Raw genomic sequence first — 25,753 nt, forward strand, 5'->3', positions numbered from 1 at the left:
TGCTTCTCTTGCGTGCAGTGAGGTAGTTGTGGTGGGCGCGCAAGCGACCTCACCCAACACACTAAGAACTCTGGTGAAGTGACGTCACGGGAGCGGTAATCCGTCTCCTCGTGCGCACTTACCAAGTAGGTAGTAAATTTCAGACTGATTTATATTTAATAGAATTAAATACAAATACCTATTTTTACCAATTAAAATGATATCTCTATAGATATCATTTAATATGTATTGCGAGCGTATCTTTATAGATACCTCGCGTAACTGATGACGCTAGCCGTCATCATGGATGACGCTGGGCGTCATCCCTCCTAATGTGAATGCACCCATGTGCATCACATCCACAAGGGTTGGTCACAAATGTGCACCACGCCCGAGTGTTGGGTCTAATTACTATTATTTAGTAATTGACCATCCCCTTAAGTACCAAATGTACTTAATGGGGACTGTGTAACATTAGGGCAACTCTAGCCCGTTACAACATCTGTCCTTCAACCGGCCTCCTCGGAGTAAATACCGGCGCATCAATGGACCCTTCCAAGTTGTCCATATGCATTCTTGTTCCTCTTCCCGAAGCCGAAACAAACAAACTTGAATGTCATATGCGTGTCGCTATGTCTCCCACGCCCTTCCTCTGCTTTCATCAACCTTGTCTGTGACTCCTCAAGCCTATCCAGACTTCCGGTTATGCACCTCATCAACACCTGGAGTTCTGACGCGTCGTCACTCCTGGTGGTAGCATTGTCCACCGCATGGACAACACCCGTCTTGCTCTTCTCTTCATAATCTTCATGCTCACTGGCCCTTCGTGACCAGTGGCAAGGGCTGCTTCCGCATACGCGCCGTCGCGTGTCACCCCTGAGTGCCCCGTGCTTTGGGCTCATAACCTGTAAAAGTCAATACACAAAGGTAGAGACAGAGGACACACAATTAAATGCAAAAGAGAGAAGGTTATTACTTTCGTTATCTCCTGGCTAGCTATCAAATCCTTCTCGCAGAAGAAATCATAAAATGAATCTCCCGGCGCAAAGATTATATCAAAAACTGATACTGATACCACTTTTTTGGTACATCATCTTGAAGCTTGCCTTTCAATACGATGGGATGTAAACAATTTGTAGCTTACTATTTTCTGCTTGCCTAAGTTTCTTACAATTGGCATCCAAATTCATATGCAACCGACCTGCTTGCAATGAAAATCGGCTAAAGATTTTTAAGCCTCAGAGCCACTTTGTTATTGTATTGACGACAATATTTACCGACAACGACCAGCGTTTTCATTCAGTGATTAGTTTTTTTAGCCGAGTAAAAAACAAGATTTTTTCATCAGAATTGTTGTCGTCATGGGTGTCAAACTAATCAAATGTTGCACATGATAGATTGTACTGTATAGAAACTACACCTTTGTAACAAGCACAGAAATACGATTGTACATGCCATAAGATTATGAGAACAGATGAATCACAGATTGTTTATTTCTCTTGTTCCCATCGCATCTCCAAAATATCAAGCAAACTCTTCATGATGTTATTGCGCAAAGTTTTTTATGAGCCTCGCATAACAATCCACTGACATTGCAACTCCTTTTAATCACGCACGTACAAAATAAATTCACCTCAACTAGATTTGTGGCTAATCGAAATACCATGTTGTAGTTGAGCCACCTAAAGACACAAAAATTACGACAGTAAAAGATATGTCAAGCTACTTTACCGACACCTTGACCAAATCGAATGTTTGCGAATACGTACGAGTTGCAGCGAATTATGAAGCGGAACGACAGTTTCGATCGTTGAAGAAGCTGAAACCTTGTAGCTACTATTTATTGCGGCTGGGTTATCAATTTCATAGTCATCAAGCACTTTGCTGACCACTTCGCGTTCCTCTGCCGAAAATAATTGTGAAACAGCTGAAGGAGGAGGTGACGTCTCTGTTGGCAGCTGCACCGCTGATACACTTTTATTGACAGGCTTCAAGGATGCATTATTACAGCTGCGACTCTCACCGTTGTCGTCATGGCATTCATCTGGGCATCTCTGCCCCAACTCTTCATGTGTATGCTCATTACTACCAACGTCATAGTCTTCATCAATTGGATGCAAAGAGGCGTACTTGCCAACAACACCAACACCCAAGATCTTTTCTGGGATAAAATCACCACAGGCCGAGTAATTTTGCATCAACAGTCTAGTACATTGTCGACCATTATTCTCCTGCAATACGTGCACAGCCTCTGCAAATTCCATCTCATCAATTCGAATGTCATTCACTGCAACGATATGATTATACGGGCGTAGCGTAATCCAATCAATGTCGTCGCCCTCGACAATCCCAATACGTTTCAGTACAATCAATGGCTGATCAATAAGCTCAAAGTCGGGGATGCTTTCTACCTCGACCACGCGCTCATATAAAAACAACTCGTACTGGAAAATCTCCCCCACCGAAGCCTGCACGACTGCGTTGCAGCCACTAGCGACCACTTCTCTCGACATAGTATTAATATCGCTCTTTACGTACACAAATCGAACAGTGCTTGCTGGTGGAATATCCTTCGTATTTATCGTGAGCTGGCCATGTGCACCTGCAGGCACATAATGATACGATCCCGTCGCAATCTCTGCTGAGTCTTCCTCCGATACGAGCACCTGAATATAATCCTTTATGGAATGGTGTTCCGGCGCGTCGTATTCTACTGCACAAACGCCTATTATTAGTCGAACTGCTAGAAGCACTTCATAGAAACTTACACGTTACAAGCGATCCTTTTTCAACTTGACCACCCATGTCCAATTGAACTACGCCACTTGGTCGAAAAGCCAGCAGCTTGATTGTGTAAGCGCTTTTATCGGTAATTTGGTCCAGTATTTCTTTCAATTCCTGAGCTTGGGCCACCCACTCGGACATGTGTCCTCGCTGCAGCAAATCTTGGGGCAACAAGCCGTAGTTCTCTCTCATGGGTTTGGCACCGGCATGAATTAGCATCTTAACGGCCACTGCATTCTGCACGAAGCACGCGTGATGCAATGCTGTCCACCCATTCTCGTCTCTGTGGTCCAAATTAACTCGCCGCTGCAGCAAAAGGTGCAAGATCTCGGCTTCCTTCGGTATAAAATCCACGTCATCACTCTCTATGATATTATCCACAGTCTCCTCGGCCTCACATTTACTACTTTCTCGGTTAGCCACATCTTTTGCTTGTCTTGTCAAATACATAGCTGCTGTCTCACTTCCGCCGAAATCGTTCAAGTCGTTCAAGTTGTCAAAATCGTCAATCAGCTCTTGTCGCACCCGCGAGTGCTTTAAGCTGGCGACGGCCAGTAGCAAAGGAGTGCGTCTACTATCATCCTTGGCCTCAAGGTTCTCGGCCGTCGAGGTTTTAAGCAGGCGATGAACCTCGGCCAGGTCTCCATACTCGCACGCACTAAGAAGCGTCACTGTGTTCCCCATCGCGAAAGAGACGCAAATGAAAAATACAAATGCACAGATCACCAGTGTAAAGATACCGGTATTAATACGGCCGCTCAGGTTAAATTCATCCTCTAAAGTCTCGACGACTCGCTATCGGTAGTATGCTGCGTATTCATGACAAGTGCGTATGTAAAGAAGTAGAACGAAGATGATTAGGGATTGCTAACGCGTGGCTGTGTGTAGCAAGCTGCTTCGTTCGATATCAACACTGCCTGTGCTGATAGTGGTATTGATCATGACGCTGGAGTACTACATTTTCATGACGGAGCACTGGGTACCAGAATATCGGCGATCCGTTGATTTCTATGTGCTCTCAATGATACTAGAAGCATCTGTGTTTCACTTTGCGGTTGGTTGCACGGTCGTTGCGTATTATAAAGTGGTGCTGACAGGTAGGATTGCGAAATTAGAAATGTGTAAAGTTGGAAAGGAGCTGAGGTCGTTTAATTTGCAGACCCTGGCTATGTCACGCCCACGCTAGTTCAATGCGTAAAAGATGCCATGCAAGCAGCAATTGAAGAAGGCGGCAATAGCAGCTCATTGGTTTTAAAAACTTGCCAAAAGTGTAAGCTATTGAAACCTTTTCGAGCGCATCATTGCAGCTTCTGTAATCGTTGTGTGTTAAAGATGGGTACGCTCGAAGAGTCAAAAGGTCATAGAGCTTTGTTTTAAAACAGCTTTTTAAGCGCAGATCATCACTGTCCATGGGTTGCCAATTGCGTCGGCCAAGATAATTACAAGTTCTTTTTTCATTTCGTCGTGTACGCTTTCATAGCTTTGTTTATGTGCGTATGGGTGCTTTTAAAGCCCTTTCAGACTGCACTTTTCAGCAAACGGGGAGCTGATTCTTTCTCTTCACTGGTGGTTGTCGGATTTGTACTGGGCAGTGCGCTGGGTTTTAGTCTACTAGGGATCATTGCTGTTCACTCGTACCTTCTGGTTCAAGGTGGTACTACGATTGAGTGCCATGAGTACGGCCGTGCTTTCCCATTCAATCAAGGGTGGCGGAATAACATTAGTGACGTGTTCGGTGAGATGACTAAAGACTGGTTACTACCTACAACACCAGTTCGGAAACAGCGCTTTCTTTTGCAGCCAGCAGCGCTACATCAGATTATTGCATGTAGCTGCATCGACGACTTATACGACCAAGAAGATGATAGTTTTCTTTAATGATTCAAATTCAAATAATGCCCTTCAGTGCTTGTCAAGTAACTAAAGTCTTGAAACAGCGACATATCTTACTGTGACGGAACTTCGCCAGCGTGGAAGGCAAGCGATACACTATTGACACAATGGCGCTCGTCCGTCGGTGTCTTAAAACCTTCGCCTTTAAATACGTGGCCCATGTGACTGCATACGTACAAGGTTATTACAGATCATCACAGACATTTCTCCTTATAATTCGACGCACCCGCCACATTTGGCACAAACAATTTCAATTCGATGGCCGTCAACGTCAGGCACAGTCTGCAACATAAAAGTCATGCCGCATGATTTACATTTAGAAACTGGAATTATGATACAGTTCGGGCACGCAACTGTCACGAACCTTTATGGCACCCGGGATGGCATCGTAGAAGGCAGGCCAGCCGCAGCCCGAGTCAAATTTGGTGCTAGATGTGTAAACGGGTGATTTACACCCAGCACACACATATACACCCGAATCCTTGTGCTTATTGTATTCCCCCGTGCCAGCGCGTTCCGTGCTCTTAAGACGTAACACCTGATACTGCATTGGTGTCAGGCGCTGCTTCCACTCCTCATCCGAGAGCGTTACGGCGTCGCTGCTACTGCTGGACATTTTATTAGTGAGGACAATGGATAAATAAGCTGGAGATTTTGCAAACGCAATGGACGAAGGACCCAAGCGCTTAGCTGAGAGCGAACGTAACGAACACACCCACTTCGACATTTGAGACGCGACCGAAGAAATTAAGTCTTTGAACCCGCGGGCTCGAATACCCGCGGGTTGATTGTGTATACTCGAGCTTGTAACGTATACCGACTATGAATTGCAGGGGGGAACGGATTACTTTTTCTCTCCTAGAATACACGAAACCAAGACATAAAACTATGGTGTTGGCGGAGCTGGGATCGAAGCTGCAGGATGCGCTCGCCAAAATGAATCGCACCACGGTTGTGGATGACGAAGTGTTTAACGTTCTTTTGAAGGAAATTTGTGGTGCGCTGCTTGAGTCAGACGTACAGGTAAAGCTCGTGCGGCAGCTACGAGACAACGTCAAATTGGCCGTGAAACTAGAGGACGCGAGCTCGGGTATGAACCGCCGCCGCCTCATTCAAAAGTCAATTGTCGATCAGCTTGTACAGATGTTGGAGCCGGAAGCACCTCCATACAAGATGAAAAAGGGACAGAGCAACGTCATTATGTTTGTTGGTCTTCAGGGCAGTGGGAAAACCACCAGTATTGCCAAACTTGCTTACTTTTACCAGCGCAAAGGCTGGAAAACGTGCATGGTGTGTGCCGATACGTTTCGAGCGGGTGCGTTTGATCAATTGAAACAAAATTCAACCAAGCTTCGCATTCCGTTCTACGGTAGTTATACCGAAGCCGACCCCGTTCGTATCGCCGAGGAAGGGGTGGCTCAATTTCGAGCTGAAAATTACGAGCTAATTCTTGTAGATACGAGTGGTCGGCACAAACAAGAAGCTGATTTGTTTGCGGAAATGAAAGAGGTTTCTGCAGCCGTGCAGCCCGATGACGTCGTTTTTGTGATGGATTCCACGATTGGTCAGGCTGTCTACGACCAAGCTCGGGCATTTCGTGATACCGTGAATGTCGGTAGTGTCATTATTACGAAACTAGATGGACATGCGAAAGGTGGAGGAGCACTTAGTGCTGTTGCTGCCACGGGCTCGCCGATTATCTTTTATGGTACAGGAGAACATTTCATGGACTTTGAGTCGTTCAATGCGGCGAGCTTTGTTAGTCGTCTCATGGGAATGGGGGATATTCGTGGACTTATGGAAGAAGTCAAGACTAGTGGCTTGTTTGAAAATCAGGAGGAATTGGTCGAAAAGTTTCAAAAGGGCGTGTTTACATTGCGGGATATGTACAAGCAGTTTCAGAGCGTCATGAAAATGGGTCCCCTTGGGAAGGTCATGTCGATGATTCCTGGATTGCCACAGGGGATGAACGATATGATGAATGCGGGTGGTGGCGAAGAAGAAGCCTCCAAGCGGCTTCGGCGGTTCCTCTATATGATGGATAGTATGACTGACGCCGAACTTGATGGCATTGTACCGCTTTCCGAATCGCGCCAGATGCGAGTTGCTCGTGGCTCTGGCTGCCAAATGCTTGAAATAGATTTTTTACTGAAGTGTCACAAACAATTTTCGTCTGTCGTAAGCCGTATGGGAAAAAGTGGTCTCATGAAGGCAAATGATGCGACGCTGGGTAAGCAGATGGCTCGCAATCCGAATGCTGTGATGCAGCAATTATCCAAAGTCATCGATCCCAAAATGATGGCGCAAATAGGCGGTCCACAGAGTATGATGCGAATTATGAAGCAAATGCAAGGAATGGACCCGAGTCAACTAGGTGACATGACCAAAATGGCTCAGGGTATGGGCCTAAAGATGCCCTTTTAGATTCTCTCGACTTAAGCTTTATTCGACTTATAAGGAGAAGATAACAATTTAAGGTTTTCTCTTATGCATTAGTCACGTCCTTCAATGTCACACTTTCATAATCGAACTTGACGTGAGTAAACTGTCGTGGTGAAGAGGGTTACAAATTGAAGACACAATTACGTCTTCAGCGCTTTAAGCAATTCGAAAAAGGTGTGTTTATTGCTATCATGGCACGTAAGATACACGACTGGTGAATAACTGACCAGCACCGTCATTTACAATTTTTCGTCCATTCAATCAAGGATTAAGGGCAAAAAAAAGCTGTGAGCAGCAGATATGACATTACCGTAAAGCGCGTTAGCGTTATTCTTCATAAATTTATCTTTCCCAGAGCTTGGTTTCAAAGCTCATTCGATATAAAATTAGGACGACACTAAGTAATAAATGAAATTGATTTGAAGTCCCATCGTACTTTTCACGGGCTCAAAGTTCATAAAAATTTAACCGTGAGCCGCGAGTTTCCACATCATGTTGAGTATTAATGCAGACCCCACGTCCTCTTTATTACTCGATTGAAGCCGTAATTGTGTTGACAAAGTGGAAACGTAACCAAATCGACGTCTTGTATGTCATTTATTGATAATTGTCGCTCACTGAGACCACTAATCAAGGGATCAAGCAGGTGTTCAAATCGATCCGGGCCTGTCATTGGCCCAGAATAACAACATTTTATAAAGGCGATACTCTGGGCACTTATAAACATTGACAGAAGCCGTATCCCACATTTGCAATGCGACCAATACTAACTAATTCACTACCACGGGAATGCCTTGACAAATGCACGCAGTCACACGACAGCAGAAATCACATGCTGGTTAGCACAGTAAAGCGCTTTTAGTCTCACCGACGCATTGAGAGGGTAGCTGACATCAACATCGCTCGCCGTGATTGGGGGTCGCGATAGTGCGCGAACGGAGTGGTTCTGTCAGTTCAATAAGAGCCTTCTTTTGTCACGACAAGTAGGCATTCTTGACACGGCGCTTGTAGAAATTCGATTGATTAGGCAGGAGAACCAAGAAGATAATGAGCTGCTGTTGATTCAATGGAGTAATCCCCGATGGCAAATTTGTCCAAAATCATTGATTTTTTGACAATATCGAATGTAATTCACCCACGAGACTTGGCCACATACATTCTAAGAGCCCACTATTGCACCTGGCCTTCCGCCACCTTGAATTGCTAGGTCTGTGTTGCTCGAAGCCATCATGGCTTACCTCGACAGGTTGGTCGAAATCAGCAGCGCCCTTCTGAAGCTACTATCCTTGCATCAAGGTGACGTGACAGCACTTTTAAATGAAATACTATAAAATATATTTTTTACGGGCATTCGGTCAAAGCAACTGATGAATTCGGACGATGCTGCCAAGTCTATGCGTGTTTGCAATTTAATTCTCGTCTGTCTCACCACAAACTTCGCTGTCATCATCATTTTCAATGTCCTCTGCGTCGTAGACAGTCAAACGATTCGGTGGAAGGATGACGCACATAATGCCTCGAGAAGCGGTTGCAAGAACAACAGGTAGACGTTGACCAGCGCTTGGCATTAAAGCCACGATTCTTCCTGGTAGCTCATCAATATCGAACGTGTAACCTAAGTCATGAGCTTTGGCGGCCTGAAATGCATACTAATCTGTATCATAAGTTCATCAATTCTTTTCATCGTGCAAGAAAAGACGGTACTTACCTCGATAGAAGTGTCAAAACTTAAGGCACAAAATGGAATGTTGTCGTATTGTTGAAGGTATAACCATTCTGGATAGTGGCAATGGTTACTATGGCAAAAAGACCCAGAATTGTATAATATACCATACCTTCGTGTGCGTGGTCCTCTTCACTAATACGGTCGACAACCAATGCGAGTCGCTCGGACCTCTTTGTCGATGTATCACCATAAAAATCAAATCCTCGACAGATACGTGGACTTGAAATTAGGCCTTGTGAGAAACCTACAATTGCAGACTCCCATTGCAATCGTGCTAATGGATCTTGAGTTGCACGCAGCAGCAATAGTACACCCGATTGTAGTCGTAATCCAATCAGAATTATATATTTTTTATTAGACCCATTCGGCGTCGGTTTAATGTGTTTCATTGCGCTCCAATCGATAGGTCCATCATCAATACCGTCGTCTTCAGTGCGATCATAAATATCGTCGACCCGCTTTACGCTAAAAGGCTGTCGAAAACGAACACGGCATTCCACTACGTTGCTACCAATACTAAAACTTCCGCTTTCCTTACGAATAACCGATTGTGGTAGAGTTACGCCAATCGCATCGAAAGTCATCGACCACTTCTCGTGAAGACGCTTTAGAAGACTGAGGCACCCGACCGAAGGACTTGTTGTCGTATTAGTCAGATAATTTAACGACGTCGAAAGCTGCTGCGACACTTTATTTCCAAAAGTCGTTTCAACCGTGTAAACGCTAGTCTTCGACTGCTCGTGTCGAACGTTCGTGGCACACTTTGCGGCACATGTTAAGAATTCACACAGGCGCCGTAAGTTTAAAAGGGATTGAGAGCTATTAGCTGCATGACCTGTATCGCGAGAAGATGCTCCTGCCACTTTTCCAGAGGCTGGTGAATTTGTTTGGACACGAATACGCTCAAGAAGCCACTGAAAAAACAATGCAAAATCCTGGCGAGTCTCGTAGATGGCCAACGTAAGTTTCTCGGTTGCCACGAGAGCATCTTGAGTTATGGCTACCAAGTCATCAAGAGCATCCGCGGAAATGCCCATTCTAGTCGAATACGTCTTTGGTTTCCACTTAATGTGTCCACGCAATTCAGACACTAGAAATAGAAAGTTGACGAGTTCACGTTTAAGCTTCTCCCCAACAAGCCCTTCAAGTACCTCACACCCGCTAAAAAGTGCCTTCTGCATGCGATAGACGCTCTAGTAATACAAAATATTTGTCAATATACAATCGAGTCGTAAGTATCGCTATATATAGGTTACCGTCGCTTGAATATCTTGCGCAAAGTACTGAGCCAAAGCCGGTGCAGTAATGCCCGTCACAGCGACTGAGAGCATGTCAACTTGTGGTAAATCCTCGCACGCGTACTTTTCATAGAGTGATCCAATAAGTCCCATCTTCAGCTCAAAAGGATGCATCGCATTCTTCCATTCTGTCGCCATCTGTCGACCAAACGAAGTGATTTGATTGACAATAATGTGGGTGCGGTCGAAAATTGTCACCACAAGAGCCACATCCTCATGCATGTATTGAATTGCTGTCAGATCCAAGGTCAACAACCGCTGTAACTTTGTGTCCAAAGGGTCTGGTTTCGTTAAATCCACGTGTTGGCAACTTTTGCTAGGAAAAGTTAGCAGAACCAAAAGAGCTGACATATCTGGCGCTAAATGCACCTGCTCAATTCGAAAGCCAATAGTGTCATCTTGTTGATTCTCTATCTTCTCAACCAACTTCTGTGTATCTATACGTGTCAATAAAACCCTTCCCATCCACCACAGAGTCAAAAATCCTTGTTCATCTGCAGTTACTAGCACAGTATCATCAATATCATCTTCTGCTTGAGAATGGTTAAAAAATCGAGATGATCGATTTCGAAAGTGCAATTTCGATCGAGAGCGAATGCTTGAAGACTTAGGTTGATAAATTTGGACCCATTGCATCGCCGTGATGCAGCTTTGATGACATAACGTGCTGCGTCTTTCCGGTAAAATATCCCCCGACTCGATCTCAACGATTGCCACGTTTCCTTTGTCGCAACCAAGTGCAAGTTGATGACCATTTGGTTTCCAAGCTATAGCCACTATCTCAAAACCAACATCTGATGATTTGATTTGTAACAGCTTCTGCCATGATGTTGTGCGCTGCATAATTAAAGTTTACAAAATGTCATTCTGGATTGTCACTTGAAAGCCGAATGCTAATACGCGGCAGGTGACGCACATATACTAGAAGATGGTGATCGAGAGTCAAAACGGCGATTAAATCCATGGTGGGGCAGCAAGCCACTGCGAGGGAACTGACGAAGCGGTCTTGTAACGCCACGAAGGCGCGTTTTAATGGCATTTCCGGCAGCAAAATATAAATGCTTGTGTAAAATTAAGAAACTATTTCTGTGTATTGAACTTACACATTGAATGCTTGGCGATAGCATAATGAAAAATTAGTGTCATCGTGATACCCGCGCAAAACGAGCGCAGAAAGGATGCATAAACGGCAGGCAGGCGTACTCCCTAAAGGAGTACGCCTCATTGAAGGGTGTGCCTCTCTTCTGAGATGCGCGGAAACTAATATGTATTATCTACTTGTGCATCACTAATTAACCTGTCCTAAATTACATAATAGGAGTTAATTAGTTTCTGACGCATTATAGAGCGTGCGACAGTGTAACCTAGGTGAGTAATGAGCCCTTAATTTGCACTCACTGTATATTGAAAAGTCGCATTACGCACCTTCTCTGCGCGTAATTTGAAACGTCGCCCTATGCACCTTCTTTGTGCATATTTCAACACTCATCCTCTGTCATATGCTCACCTCCAGCCCTTATTAATATGCATCAACTTTCGCAACTCTTCAATCTTGTGCGTATCTAGCGCCTGAGTGAGTAAATCACCTAGCATTAGCTCGGTTTTCACATATTGAACTGGAACTACCCCTCTTTTAGCATAATCGCACAAAAACTTGATTCGAACATCGATGTGTTTGGCTGTAGTCGACGATGCTTCACCCGTAAGTTGGCTTATAGCTGCTTAATTGTCCACGTGCATAACCATAGGTAAGGCTGGCTTCAAAGCAATTTCCATAAGCATTTCACGCACGGCAAATAGGTCCCTTGCAACTTCCGAAGCTGCTACAAACTCGACTTCCATTGTTGGTAAAGCAACCCCTCCTTGTTTTTTTGGACTTCCAACCAATAGCCATACCGTTGAGGAGAATAATGCCTCCGGTAAGCGACTTGCGATCTTGTTTGTCGGCTGCAAAGTCAGCGTCACTGTAAGACTCCAAATATATGCCGGTGTACTTCCCTTGATTCAGCTTCATTTCTAGCTTTAGAGCCTTTGTTCCCTTTAGGTACCTGGCAATCCTTTTCGCAAGCTTCCGGTCTTGTAGTCTTGGCTTGTGTGTCTGTCTCGTAGCTTTGTGAATCGCGAAAGCTATATCAGGTCTAGTACACCTCGATATCCACAATAAAGACCTAACAAGTGATTGGACAAATTTAATTGTGGGTCCCCCCATCCTTGAGTGAGCTCTCGAGTAAGGTGATATCACTCGTTGCTACTTCGTAGCAGTCGGCGCCAATTGGTGCACGCGTTCCAGCATTCCATGCTCACGCAAAATTTCCGTGATAGTCTCCTCCTGATCTAGGGTATAACCTTGAGCATCTTCGAGTTTTACTTGCATTCCTAGGAACTTGCTAACTTGACTCGGATCTTTGATGGATAAACTCTTCAATCCAGTGAAAAGATCTTCTACAGTCCTTAATCTTGTCCCTGTAGCCAAAAGATCATCGACATATACACCTACAACAACAATACCAATATTGCCGCGTTCCCAATAAGACACATGTCTGAGATGCATTGCCGAAACCTTGCTTCTTTCAATTTTTGATATAGCAATTGGATCCACAGACGCCCGGCTTGTTTCAAGCCGTACAAACTTTTTGTAATTCCAATATAACTACTTGTTTGTCTTTGACGCCCAATTTTCTTAAAATTTTAGCACCCAGTTCCATCGACTGAGGTATGCGGTGGTATATCTTTAATTCTGGCTCTTTATCCGCCTTAACGTAAGTATTCGGAATGTCTCCATGCTTGGCTGGAACTCCCCAAGTAGCCGCCAATGCCAGCAACACTTAAACTTTTGCCATATCCATAACAGCAGCAAAAGTGAATTCATAATCAATTCCATATACCTCCTCGCTACCACATGCCACAAGAATGGCCTTAAATCGTTCGATATTTCCATTAGAATCAATTTTCGTCTTGTACACCCATTTAGTGTGTGAGGCGTTACTGTGGGGCGGTCGCTTAATCAATACTCACATCCCATTATCTTCCAATGCTTTCAATTCTTCAGTCATTGCTATCTCCCACACTTCGCATTTCGAACTTTTCATGGCTTCACCATAATGATTAGGGTCCCTTTCATAGACATGGGCAACGACTTGCGCAGGTCATTGGCTCCTTCCGAGCCTGTATTACTTCATTTGACCTGACTTTACTTCTGCTTTGATGCGCATAGCTTTTCCAGGTTTTAGTCTTTTTAACACCGGTCTTGATCTTGGGTTTCGAATGGGATACTTCTTCTTCTTGATCTTCAAAGCCAGTGTTCTCTGAAATTGATTATTCTGGTCCATGCTCAAAATTTTAAGTGTTGTGTAATCGTGACCTTATTGGCTTTCTTTATGAAAACCCTGAAACCCTTGACTTCATCAATTTTTCCAGTGATAAGCCCTACCTGAGATCGTTGTGCAAGTGTATTTTTGCCTGGGTTTCGATACACGGTACACACGGAACCGAAGGCCACAATGTCCCGTAAATCTGGCACTTGATTTGTTAGCACTTCGATTGTGATGATCGTTTTGCATTTGCACTCGTAGGACTACGATTTAAAATGTAGGCGGCGTATTCTACGGCATCCCCCCAAAATGATAAAGGTAACCGACTAGCGAATATTTTTGACCTTGCCATGTTTAAAATCGTCCTGTGCATACGCTTTGCTTTGCCATACGAAGCTTGATTGCAAGCTTCGCTGACTTGACGAGCTACTCCGATGGTTCTGCAAAATAAATCCACATTTTCTTATTCGCCCCCTCCATCTGCGCGCAATACGTGAATCTTATATCCAAATCTCCTTTTGAAATCCGCAAGAAGTATTCAAACTTTTTTGCTGCCTTGTCCTTTGTTGGTGCCATGAACACCCTGCAATAGTTGGATTTGTGATCGATAAAGTTGACTAGGTACCTATTTCCAAGTCTGTCCTTAGGCGTCATAGGACCCTTCAAATCTGAACAGACTACCCCCCCCCCCAATTCGATCTATTGGGGAGTTGATACCTATGTCTTTTTTTCGACTAAGCGTTTTTGGTCTGCATCCCTTGAGCACACGAAACACACGTTGGTCTTGAGAAGCTCGTAATCACAATTCCAGAGTCTGGTTTGTTGCCATCCTTTCAATGGTGTCATACGAAAGATGACCCAACCTTTGATGAAAATGATACAATGTACCACTTTGGATTCGGCCCTGGGTGACTTTAATCCTTCAGCAAGAACCACGGTTATCACTTCTTTTGAGGACTTAAGATTTTTCTTAGTGTTCACCACTTGCACGTAAAGCATATTCTGTTTTCACGTCGATGTCGAATATCACCATTCCATCTGACCTTCGTGTCAAGTTGCGAGAAGTACCGGTGTAACCAAGACCAAAACCTTTACACTCGAACTTTCCATACGAAAAATTGTTTCTTGAAAGCTCGGAAGCCAGGTATACCTCGGTAAGTGTAATTTGTTTCTTACGAACTTGAGTTTTCACCGTCAAAACCACATTTCAATTGGATTATCTCGCCATCCGCCAAATGGCAATTTAAATGACACGGTTTTAGATTTTTAGTAGAGATTCACCATTTACGAGATGTCTGCTAGACCCGCTGTCTAGTATTCAGGCATCTGAACTCAAGCTTTCAGTAATATCGTTTGAGTTATCAAAATCGTTGCGGTTTCCTCTGGCCTCCTGAATCGCCAAAACTATATTTTCGGCTGATTTTCCGTGTCGGCCATTATTTCGAAGTTCTAGTTTGGATTTGCAGTCGGGTTTCACGTGTCCGACTTTACCGCAATTATAACACGCATGGGTCTCCCTGCGCCCGATCATATCTTCAATGTTGGCCAACACCTCTTTCCCAAAAGGTCGGCCCGATCGATATTCAAGCTCGATCGCTTGGGCGAAATGAGCCAATAACTCAGCTTGAACCAAAAATCGGCTCTCTAAGTTGAGTACTTAGCCATTAAAATAGCAGCCAAATCAGGGGAGGCGTATCTGACAATATTGTCCAGTACTTGCTGCTCCCCGCCCCCTGCTGCATCGCTCACAGCCACAAAGTATAAAAAATGCTCAGGCCAAGACCGCCTTGCCTATTTTTGTTAGTAAAGAGTTCAATTGCTTGAGCAGCAGTTATTGTTGTCTTGAACGTGTCATGCATCCTCTGCACACGTATTGTAGAGTTGATAAAACTTACCACCATGAATCTACTTGTTTGCTGAAATATCTTTCGGCATTGCCCGTAAGATATTCCGCAAAAACGTCAGTTTTGACACTATCAGTCCAAAGAAATCCACATGATTCTTGGGCCATGTCAACCTGTCTCCAAAACTTCTTTCCCCAATCAAAACACTGAACCCAAACCAGCATATACTTCGGTCCCATCGAACTTTCGAATCGCCAACTGTCGTTGCCTGGCATCCGGACTCCTGTTATTTTCCAGGGGTGGTGTTCGCTGAATTGGCACTGGGGGGGGCTTTGAGGTGATACGGAGGAAACTGCACACGGGTTTGAGGGATTTCTTGTTCCCTCTGTGGCACCCTAGCTCGTGCCCTTGGCCTTCACCCAAAATTTCATTTCGACCTCTTATCAAAAAAACATCCAAGGTATCGCGGTATAGTCGACCAGCGAAATCCGCACCTAGCATGGCTGTAAACATTCCACTTTCACCCGCACCTCTTAACCTTTCATCCTCGGCAACCTGGATTGAGAAGCTTCTATCTTCTTCGTTCGTCCATTCATCCTAGTTAGCATATCCATGATCTTGAATAGCGCCTCAGTTTCCGTACCCCTTTCAGAGGTATGAAGTGGTATGGGATTTGCCAATTCGACCTAGCCCTTTCGTGACTAGAAGTTGTCGGAAGTTGGACATCATTTGCAGGTGAACGGGTAGTTGGGCTCATAACCTTTTAAAATGGTGTAGCTTATGAACGAAGTAGTAAATGGGAAACATATATGTATTATCTTTATCCTACTCGTGCATCACTAATTTAGCCTGTCCTAAATTACTTAATACGAGTTAATGAGTATCTGACACATTATAGAGCATGCGACAGTGTAACCTAGGTGAGTAATGAGCCCTTAATTTGTACTCACTGTACTTTCATGTGTGTATCTTGAAAATTCGCATTATGCACCTTATCTGCGCGTAACTTGAAACGTCGCTCTATGCACCTTCTTTGTGCATATTTTAACATTTACGAGCGCGTGAGCACTCTTTTGTCCTTGAAAATCAAAGATGGATCTCGTCACTGTTCGACGAGACCCGAAACATCATAATTGGGACCAAGGCTGCCAACTAATGTATTAATGACAACCTGCACTTCCCCCTCCTCCACAACCCCTCCCCTGGCCCCCTGGCCCCAAATCTTCTGCTGGCTGCTGCCTCGAACTCATCTTTTGTTGATCTAATTTGGCCCGCCTAACAATTATATTCAATACTTCTCCTCCCCTTTCTCTTCACTTCGCCATGTCTGCCTCCTCTTCCACTTTTGGGAGTACCCTGTCCACTGCCGCCTCGACCTCTGGCAACGCCTCTGGCGCAAGCCAAATAATGAACCTGATGAATGTAGAGGCCATCACCTCACCATCACCGATTATTGCGGCGTTTGCACGTGGGCAGTTCGTCAAGCACAGGAATTGCTATTCAAAATTCCAAATTCAACAACAGTATGGATGCCAATGGTGCAGGCAGCAGCATTGGAGGCATGGATGGCAGAGATATCGAAGGTGGAGCTGCCGTAGTAGGTTTTGGAAGTAACTTGTGCAGCAAACGCTTGCTAAAAAACGTCAACAATTAGCAAGCGTGTTAAGGTTCTAATGTGGATGGTCAAAGATGCCAACGGAAATGGGGAGAAAGGCGTTGTCCTCCGTATAATCAACCAGTTCCCATCAGAGTTCCGTGGCAAATACAACGTAATACAAATTTGTATGGTTGTTTAGCGTAAAGATCTTGCCGCATGTCTGATTTGTGTGTATTAATACCCTCGTAGGCCAATCACAACAAATATACGCGATAGTGGAAGTACGTGCTGAGGTTGATGACCTAGACAAATTTAAAACCAAGTCAATGTCAACAGTGACTGTGCCTGGTCGCAGGCAAATCAAAATCAGCAGTAGCTTTGGGCGGCGACGTGTGGGTTGAGACGTTATGCGGCCCCAAGTTACGTTTTCGCCAGCTCTCATCTATCATTGCCCGTGACGCAGAGTTTGCTGTGGAATTATATTGATCCAACGGCCAAGGTCATTGACAAGATCGAAACGCGCTGGGTAAAACAATTTATGGTATGTGTGATGGCAATAGCAGCGGAAATCATGTAAAGCAATGCGCTAAACCTCAACTGACCTTTCATAACTTTCATCGTAGGAGGCAAATGAGATTGTGACACGGATGCAGACAGGAAAGCTGTTGAGCAGCGCAGAAAAGGAGGCCCATATTGAGATGAGTGTGGCTCACCACATGGGCAAGCTGCATCGTGGGTTCCAATTAGGTAAACTTCAAGAAGACCTGGTCTGTAATATGGATGAGACTCACTTTGTGATCAACTTTGATAATGGACGGACGCTAGGATTTCGCGGAGATGAGGAAGTTAAGTATGCAGATGTTGTTTCGGGTGGCGAAGGAATGACAATGATAGTCCACATCGCTGGTGGTGCAACTTCACGCATTGGCACCCCAATGCTTATCTTCTAAAATGCGAAGCACAGCTATCCAATCCAGGGTTTGCCAGATACTGTGCCTGGAGTTGCATACCGAACGGGGCCAAAAGGCAAGAATGACAAAGTGGTATATTATTTCTGAACATGCTTTTTTGGTGAGGAACACCATTGGAAGGCGTAACTGTTTTTAACTTCCTTTTCCAGATTTTTCTGACGTAGCAGGGTATCGATCCCTGTACCTCTCGCATGCTAAGCGAGCGCTCTACCATTTCAGCTACATCCCCTCAAACGAGCGTCAGCACTAGCTTAAAATAATCTTGGCCATTTGCGTGGAACAATGCCGCCAGCTTCGCACTAGTCGATTATACAAATTGAAAAATTCTCACAACTTGCCGGGTATACAGGGGTGAACTGCACAGCCGTGAGACCATAATGTACCTGGACAACTGTAGAGGTCATAACAGTTCTGAAAACCTCACTGCACTGTTGGCAAAGACAAGGACAAAGTTGGCTTATTTTCCACCATGCTCAACGCACCTCGTCCAACCCTGTGACTCTTTTGTCATATCCAAGATAAAGGGTGAATGGATTAAGCTGTGGGAGAAGGAAAAGATGAGGATGATTAGGGCTAATGAATGGTCCAATGCTGTGCGGCGAGACGGGGGGTGGTCAGGTAAGCTGAAGAATCCAGGAAAGCTTTTTTCTGGAACTGACAGCAAAAGCAGTACGAAAGGTAAATGAAACGCGCGATGCCGCTGGGCTCGCCTATTCACGCAAGGCAATGATCCGTTGTGGCCTTGTTTCCGACGTCTGGGGTCGCTGGCACGAAAAACAGCTTTCTCTTGAGTTGCAAACGATAATCTCCAAGTATCGGAGATACTTTGAAAGTGTGCCAATCCCAATTCCTGGTGATCCTAGTTCCAATGACCTCATGCCGTAATTAATCTAGGAATAAAAACATTGATGCGCCCCTACAAACTGTTACAATTTTAGGAAAAGTGCTGTAGTTATTGTGCAGGGTGTGATTGAGGAACTGCAGTTGACATGATTGCTGGGCCGTGGTATAATTATACACATTAATTCCGAACATACAAAAACAGTGTGATACACTTTATTATTCCAAGCACTGTAAAATTGTGGACTCCAAATAAATGTGGTACACACTAATATCTTTGAGAGACGAAAAAAAGGGTTGAAAATAAGTGTGGTACACACTAATTAAGGTCAACAGTGTACTTTATTTAAGTAATTGACCATCCCCATGAGTACACCAAGCGTACTTAACGGGGACTGTGTAACGTTAGGGCAACTTTAGCCCATTACACCATCCCCCCCTTTAAGAACGAATTTACATTTTTAAATCCGTAAAAGAGAAAGGAGGAACTGCGAGCTGCTTAACGCGTCGCTAATTCTCTCCTTCATTCTAGCGACCAGTGTTTTCATACACGGCGCCAAAGGTGCCACCTAAAAGAGGCCACGTCGGTGGATCGTCTGCGAAGACGCCCACTCAACCTCGCACTAAGCACACGCTCCGCGTCAACACGCCGGCAGCGTCCAATGCCTTAGTCAAAACGCCGACAGCTACTGCTGCTGTCGCGTTAACGGGGCTTAAAGATCTATCCCACTTTAACACTGAGAATGTTGTTCCGTCGCTCATTGTCGACTACAATGAGTCAACACCGTTGCCGTAGCCTCACAGTAGTGATGCATACAACGAGCTCATGAAGAAGGATAATGGCGCATTATTGCCCATCCAAACTCCTCTCATGGCTCACAACGTGGAACAGCAACATTTAAGAATGCTGTCTCGTCGTCTGCGCTAGATAGCGCAGCGACGGTTAATGAGAGCGCTGCTCAAAAAGGCGCAGCCGCTTCTTCGTTAGGTAAAACCACAACGCCTTATGCTCAGACCATTATCCATAATGATTCTGACATAGAGGATTCTGAGCCTAAAGCGCCGCCTCCGACGCGTGAACATGCTCAGTCGGTGTCACAAGCCAGTCGTTTTGAACGTGGCTATGTGACGGGTGGCATATTACCGACGCCCCCTCCATCTAAATGATCTCGTTTAAACGGTCTTAGAGCGTCGCTTCTAGAGCGCCCACTTCTAGACGCACAAAATTATTATGGCGTCTTTAAATCATGCAAGGGTCAGTGAATATCGCTTGGGCGTATTTTTCCGATCCCGGTCGTGTTGCGTTCAAAGAAACGTCCGACCAATACGAGGCGAAATTCTTGCGCCGCATTCCGATGCGATGAACAGCGGTCGCAACGAATTAATTTCGCCCGCTTGCGTGTGGAAAAAATCATGGGTGGTACTGTACCCCCTGATTCTTATCACAACGCTGCTTCTGCTAGTCCATTTGAGATTAGCGAAGAGGCCTCAGCTGGTGCTCCTTTTCATAGACAGCCATCAAGCCAGGCACATCAGTACGTAGGGTATCGATCGGTTCCCAAGAGTCGAAACTTTTCGGGTAACCTTTCCATTGAACGAGGATCTGATACCTTTGCCTCACGAAACGGTTGGCAAGCAACCTTTCAACAAGAAAGCGTTGATTCCCACCCGTATCCATCAATGAATGCAGGCGGCACTTGACAAGAATAGCGATCTCGACCACCTAATCGCGGCTGCCTTACCTTCATCCGTTCAGTCACAGGCGTTAAGCGCTGCTGAACGACGTATTGCGGATCCCGAGAGTCAAGTCTCGCGACTGACCTCGGATCTTTGTGATGTCCGAGCGAAGGCTCGGCAGGGTCATGAACGCCTAAAGACTCGCTTGGACCTTTTTGAGAGGATAATGCTGAGAGATCCGAGTTACTCGCGTGATGTCCCTCGCTCTCCGAGTCCTGTTCGTGGTGGGAGGAGTCGGTCGGCTATTAGTTTTTCGCCTTCTATGTCCCCCTTGCTCGAGCGACGCTCGATTCACAATCGACGTCACCATCGGTCTCCCAAGATGGATGGGGGTATCAGTACTTAATAGCACTTTTTCACCCACTCTAAAGCGTTTATTATTCGCGCGACCATTTAGGTCCGCGTATTAATTTTGCTTGTCCTGTGCGCTTGCCATCGCGTTACGGACTTTTCGTGTGACGGCTAATCGCTCATCCACAAAGCGTTGAGCCTCGCTTACGCTTTAAGCATCAAACTCGCCTTTGTTACCACCAAGAGGTCGGTCATAAGACGTAGTTTTGTTGACCACTGCTAAATTGACAGGGTCACTAGGGCAAGTTTCTGTCGATGAGATGATACCCTCGCGGGCCATCGTCATATTGACGAAACTATGCCCCTCCTTCGAACCAATCATAGTTAAGGGGCTCTCCCTCACTAAGACTCGGGCTGCGCACAAACGAGACTAGCGTCCGAGGATGGCGCAGTCCGTTAACATATAACGGTGTCTCACCCGCACTGGCGTGGACACTGTTATTTATAGCGAACTCTACAAAGGGCAATTGCTTGCTCCACTCTTTGGGAGTTGCTCTAGTGCGCAAGACGTCCGCCACGACGCGATAGGCATGTTCTGTTTGGCCATCGGTCTGGAAATGATCTGCGGTCGACATGTGGAGCTTGCTACCTAGTAGCTCGAGCACATTTCACTAAAAAAACAGACGTAAAACGTGGATTCCGGTCAGATACAATAGACTTGGGCATCTCTGTAGACGGTAAACATGATTTAGGAACAAGAGAGCTGCCTCCTTGCCTGTGATCGATGCTTTACATGGTGCTAAATGCACCATTTTGCTCAGTCTGTCTACAAGGACGACGAGGCCTGTCTGATCCTTATGATCGGGCGGCATGCCAAATATGAAGTCCAGACTTACCGACTTCCAACAGTCGGTGCAGGCTTAATGCGCTGACACTGTACGCAAGAGCGAATATAGCTGGCCACCCATCTATAAAGGTGTGGCTACTAAAATTCATCTAACACTCGTAAGAATATCTTTTCACGGCCCAGATGCCCATTAGATAGCGCATCATGGAGCTCGTGAAGGATCATCAGCTTGAGATCGGTGTCATGAGGCACGTGGATTCTCAAGGGATCACAAGGTGACAGCTGATGCCATAACAGACCATCGTTGTAGCTAAAGCGATTTAGCTTAGCTTTCAGGTGCGACGAAAGGGTTACCTTTCATCCACCGAAGTGATCCAACAGCAGGCGACAATGGCCGTCCTGACTGTAGCTCTCTTTTATTTCAGAGGCTAATGAGCTCGTCACGTGGTGTGCCTTCATGGCTACCAACGTTGACGGCTGAAATTGTGCTTTAGCACTAGACACAATTTCCTGGTGTCTTACCTCGAAGTCTGGTCTGCGCAATAAAGCGTCAGCCAAGACATTCGACTTACCCGGCTTACATTCAGCTTTGAAATTAAATTCAGGAAGAATGTAAGCCATCTTGCCATTCTAGGCGAGAGCTGCGGTGAGTTTATTGCGGTCCGCAGTGATGCGTGATCCGTATAAACCACAAATGGTTCGGTGCCCAATAGGTGCACACGAAACTTGACAAGAGCATACTTTATTGAAAGTTGCTCTTTGTCATGCACGGGGTAATTCAGTTCCGCGGCTATTAAAAGCCGGGACTGATAAGAGATGACACGGTCTACGCCGTCGTCATCCTTCTGCATGAGCGCACTGCCTATTGCAAAATTACTTGCATCGCAGACAACGCTAGAGGGCTTATCCGCGTCTGGCAATGCCAAGACCGGTGCCTCTACAAGAGATTGCTTCACTGATGTGGACGCATCATCTTGTTCTTTAAACCAAACCCATTCTTCTTTTATAAGGAGGTCAGATAATGGTTTCGTATGCTCAGCATAATTCTTGCTATATTTATGCAAAAATATTAGCGAGCCCTAGGAATTGGCGCAAACCCTACACATGCCGTGGGATTGGCCATTCCTTCACTGATTTCACCTTTTCTGGGTCTGCTCGTACACCATGTGTACATACGATACAGCCCAACGCACAGGTATCTCGAGGACCCCTATGACGCACTTTTGCAAGTTGACGTACAATTGGGCGTCCTTCAAAGTCTGCAATACAGCGTCTAAATGACGCTTGTGCGACTCTATTGCGCTCAGCCAACTCTCGGCTCTACTATGCACGAATACATCGTCAAAGTAATGGGGCGCGTAGACACGGTGTTGACGCATCACGTGAGTCACCACTTGATAGAATGACGCTGGTGCGTTTCTCAAACCTTGGGGTATCACAAGCCACTCCCAAAGCATACCGCTTGGAAATCTTACTGACGTTTTAGCTACATCGGACTCTCTCGTGAGTACCTAATAGTAGCCATCCTTCAAATCCAACGCGGAAAAGATAGTTGACTTCCTGTGGAGTTCAACAAAACATCTTTCCGCATAATTGGCGTTTGAGCCGGTATGGTCGCCGTGTTCAGCTTATTGTAAGCATGAACGACGCGCCATCCACCTGTAGGCTTACGCAAACAAAAGGTCGAGCTGCAGTGAGGCGATTTGCTCTCACGCACATGCCCCGCCTTGGCTCGCTTGTCGAAGAACTTATCGATATAATCGACTTGTTCTTCCGGCAACGGCCATTGCCTGGTCACACAATACTTGGTGCCAGGTTCGAGGTCTATTTCGTGCCCGGTACCCCTATCTGGTGGTAGGCGGCTCGGCACTTCTTCTGGGAACACATCGCGATGTTTCCACAAAGCCTCAAAGAAGGACAATCTCAAGGCATCCCAGCCTTGAGCAGCGAACCGTTTATTTTTGTCTGTTTCTAGGACGCTCTCGTCCAGTGTGGACGAGCAACAGTCCACCAAGTTCTCTTCTGGAACTGGTGTGACTATTTCGTGGATATTTCCTTCCTTTAATTCGGCAAGGAACAGATCCCACGACATCTCCGGGAGAAAATTACAATCTCCTCGGCAGATTTAAAGACTTGCCGGAGCACCTCAACTGAGGATGCCTCCGCAATTTCGTCTTTGACGGCCTCGAACACCTCGTTCGAAGGCCCGTCCTCTTCATTAGAGACTGATCCAAAGGTCACTCGTTTAGACGTGCCTTTGATCGTCCTAATCTGTCGGGTACTCGTTTTTCGAGTTACCACGACCCTTTTCTGGGAAGCGGGTGTCGTTGCACTCCTGGCTAACGCACCCCTTCCAACCGCACCAGGCTCTTGGCACTGTGCCGGTTTATGCGACGCATGACTTCTTGTCAGCTCGCCGTCTACTGCCACAGGCTCTCGGCTCTGTGCAGGACATTCGGACGCATGACTACTTGTCATCGTCCTATTCACTACCTCAGTCTCCACGAGCTGGGTAGGAATTGGTGACGTTTGACATCCCGTCAACGCACCCTCAACTGTGTTCGACACGACATCAGTTGCATAGGTTTCTCGCAGGAGCACATCCTTTCCGATGTCTCACGTCGAGTTAGCAACTGTGCGTGTACGCAAGTCTATCCATGGTTGGTGTTTTGCAAACCATGGCATGCCTAGGATGATGTCATATGGACACTCCACACCCATAACTGTGAATTTTACTCTCCAGGAGAAGCCACTGAAACTGAACGCGAGTTCAATTCCTCCGACTTTACGAGCGCGCCGTTCGCTAAACGAACGGTCGCCTCTCCTCGCTTGCCATCCTGGCAAAGCGACTCATGTATCGCCGGTCTCTGTTTAAGAGCCGCGAGTTCGCAAAGTTCTGTGATGCACCCGAATCTACGGGAAAGGTCATCACATGGTCATAGCCTCGATCTCGTGAGATTTAGACCAGCAGGGTGGAGGTCTGAAATGCTGGCACCTCAGGGACTATGCTACCCATTTGTCCGATAACTCTGAACTTAGGGTAGCTTCAGAGTCCGCGTCAGTGAGGCATCCCGCCCCTACTGCGCTCCTGCATTCCCGAGCCCTCAGTGGTCGATGCAGAACTCACGGGTCTTGCACGCTGGTTCTTGCCGTCACCCTTCGGGTAGGGAGCCTTAACCACCAGCAGGCACTTTGGCGTAGGAGCGAGCCGTCATGTGGCCGTGCATGCCGCACTTGTAGCAGACAACGTCTGCATTGCTAACTCCATAGTAGTGGCATCCAACCTCTCGGTCGATGGCTTATACCAAGCAGCCGCCGAGGCACTGTTGAAGGACCGCTCCTTATTTAAGGCAATTTGGAGTGCCTCTTTATCATCGACGGCACCTTTCTAAATAGGGTCTGTCGTGATGGGCCGTACTGCAGTCCATTCATGAGCATCGGCACCTTTTTATGTTCCGGTATCGGCCACACTAATGGAGCCGACAGCAAGCGCATATCCTGTGCATATTTTGAAAGGGATCGCTTCACTTGTCGTGCTCTAAAGAAGCGCGCCTGAGGCAATACTTCGTTGTTAGGCAGATGATACATGGCGCGAATCGTTGTCTTACATATCGTCATGAAGGGAACGCCTTACCGTCCGCCATAAGCGCTGACCAAGCCAATCTAAAGCCTTACCGCGCAAATGCGACATGGCGTACGACACCATCCGGGTGTCGCCTTTGATAAGCTGCGCCGCATCGCATTGCTCCACGGCTATCCGCCAGTGTAAAATCGTGTGCGCTACAATTCTGTCGAACTTGAACGGCCGGGCGGAAAGCATCTCAGCAATTTTGCTGAGAGCCTCGCTCCGAGCCTGCTGACGCCTAAGCTCATCCTGAGTCATAGTGACGAATTCCAACGCAGCTTGGCTGTGTCTCGGACGCGACCACTTGCTGCCCAAGCCCAAATGCCTTAAACTGCTCCAATTGGGCAACATGTTGTTCAGGAGGACTACCCAAGAGCCTGGCCAGGGCTTGTTCCCCAAGTCCCTGCGCCAAGTGCTCTGCCACCTCCCGATGACATTCGGAGAGGTCTGTGAAACGAGTTCAATTGATTTTAAGCTCATCCTCACTGACACGCTCAGAGAGACGGGTCATGAATAGGACTACTACGCGGGCGCTTCTATAGCAACAACGCTCTACTTAAGCACACAC

At 46.1% G+C, this 25,753-nt stretch overlaps 6 protein-coding genes across 6 annotated transcripts; 3 read left to right on the forward strand and 3 right to left on the reverse strand.

Moving 5' to 3' along the window:
• Positions 1-1,216: 1,216 nt before the first annotated feature.
• CCR75_006214 (uncharacterized protein) lies at positions 1,217-3,447 on the reverse strand (the record flags this gene model as incomplete). The annotated part of the gene is made up of 3 exons (XM_067964285.1): positions 1,217-1,661; positions 1,749-2,645; positions 2,755-3,447. 3 exons carry the CDS (start codon positions 3,445-3,447, stop codon positions 1,614-1,616), a joined length of 1,638 nt encoding a protein of 545 aa, XP_067817093.1. The 3' UTR covers positions 1,217-1,613.
• A 122-nt stretch (positions 3,448-3,569) lies between these two features.
• Positions 3,570-4,641, forward strand: CCR75_006215 (uncharacterized protein; the record flags this gene model as incomplete). Its single annotated transcript, XM_067964286.1, has 4 exons — positions 3,570-3,589; positions 3,652-3,860; positions 3,923-4,120; positions 4,160-4,641. The coding sequence occupies 4 exons, from the start codon at positions 3,570-3,572 to the stop codon at positions 4,639-4,641; spliced, it is 909 nt and encodes a 302-aa protein (XP_067817094.1).
• A 68-nt stretch (positions 4,642-4,709) lies between these two features.
• Positions 4,710-5,383, reverse strand: CCR75_006216 (uncharacterized protein; the record flags this gene model as incomplete). The annotated part of the gene is made up of 3 exons (XM_067964287.1): positions 4,710-4,821; positions 4,883-4,938; positions 5,021-5,383. 3 exons carry the CDS (start codon positions 5,381-5,383, stop codon positions 4,710-4,712), a joined length of 531 nt encoding a protein of 176 aa, XP_067817095.1.
• A 161-nt stretch (positions 5,384-5,544) lies between these two features.
• Positions 5,545-7,080, forward strand: CCR75_006217 (uncharacterized protein; the record flags this gene model as incomplete). Its single annotated transcript, XM_067964288.1, has 1 exon — positions 5,545-7,080. One exon carries the CDS (start codon positions 5,545-5,547, stop codon positions 7,078-7,080), a length of 1,536 nt encoding a protein of 511 aa, XP_067817096.1.
• Positions 7,081-7,308: 228 nt separating this feature from the next.
• CCR75_006218 (uncharacterized protein) lies at positions 7,309-11,161 on the reverse strand (the record flags this gene model as incomplete). Its single annotated transcript, XM_067964289.1, has 6 exons — positions 7,309-7,430; positions 7,841-8,747; positions 8,807-8,874; positions 8,934-10,017; positions 10,081-10,959; positions 11,039-11,161. The coding sequence occupies 5 exons, from the start codon at positions 11,159-11,161 to the stop codon at positions 8,508-8,510; spliced, it is 2,394 nt and encodes a 797-aa protein (XP_067817087.1). The 3' UTR covers positions 7,309-7,430; positions 7,841-8,507.
• Positions 11,162-16,684: 5,523 nt separating this feature from the next.
• On the forward strand, positions 16,685-16,931 carry CCR75_006219 (uncharacterized protein; the record flags this gene model as incomplete). The annotated part of the gene is given in 2 exon segments (XM_067964290.1): positions 16,685-16,737; positions 16,754-16,931. 2 exon segments carry the CDS (start codon positions 16,685-16,687, stop codon positions 16,929-16,931), a joined length of 231 nt encoding a protein of 76 aa, XP_067817088.1.
• Between the last annotated feature and the right edge of the window lie 8,822 nt (positions 16,932-25,753).

Source organism: Bremia lactucae, linkage group LG4 (assembly GCF_004359215.1).
Source record: "Bremia lactucae strain SF5 linkage group LG4, whole genome shotgun sequence".
Classification (NCBI taxonomy): domain Eukaryota; phylum Oomycota; class Peronosporomycetes; order Peronosporales; family Peronosporaceae; genus Bremia; species Bremia lactucae.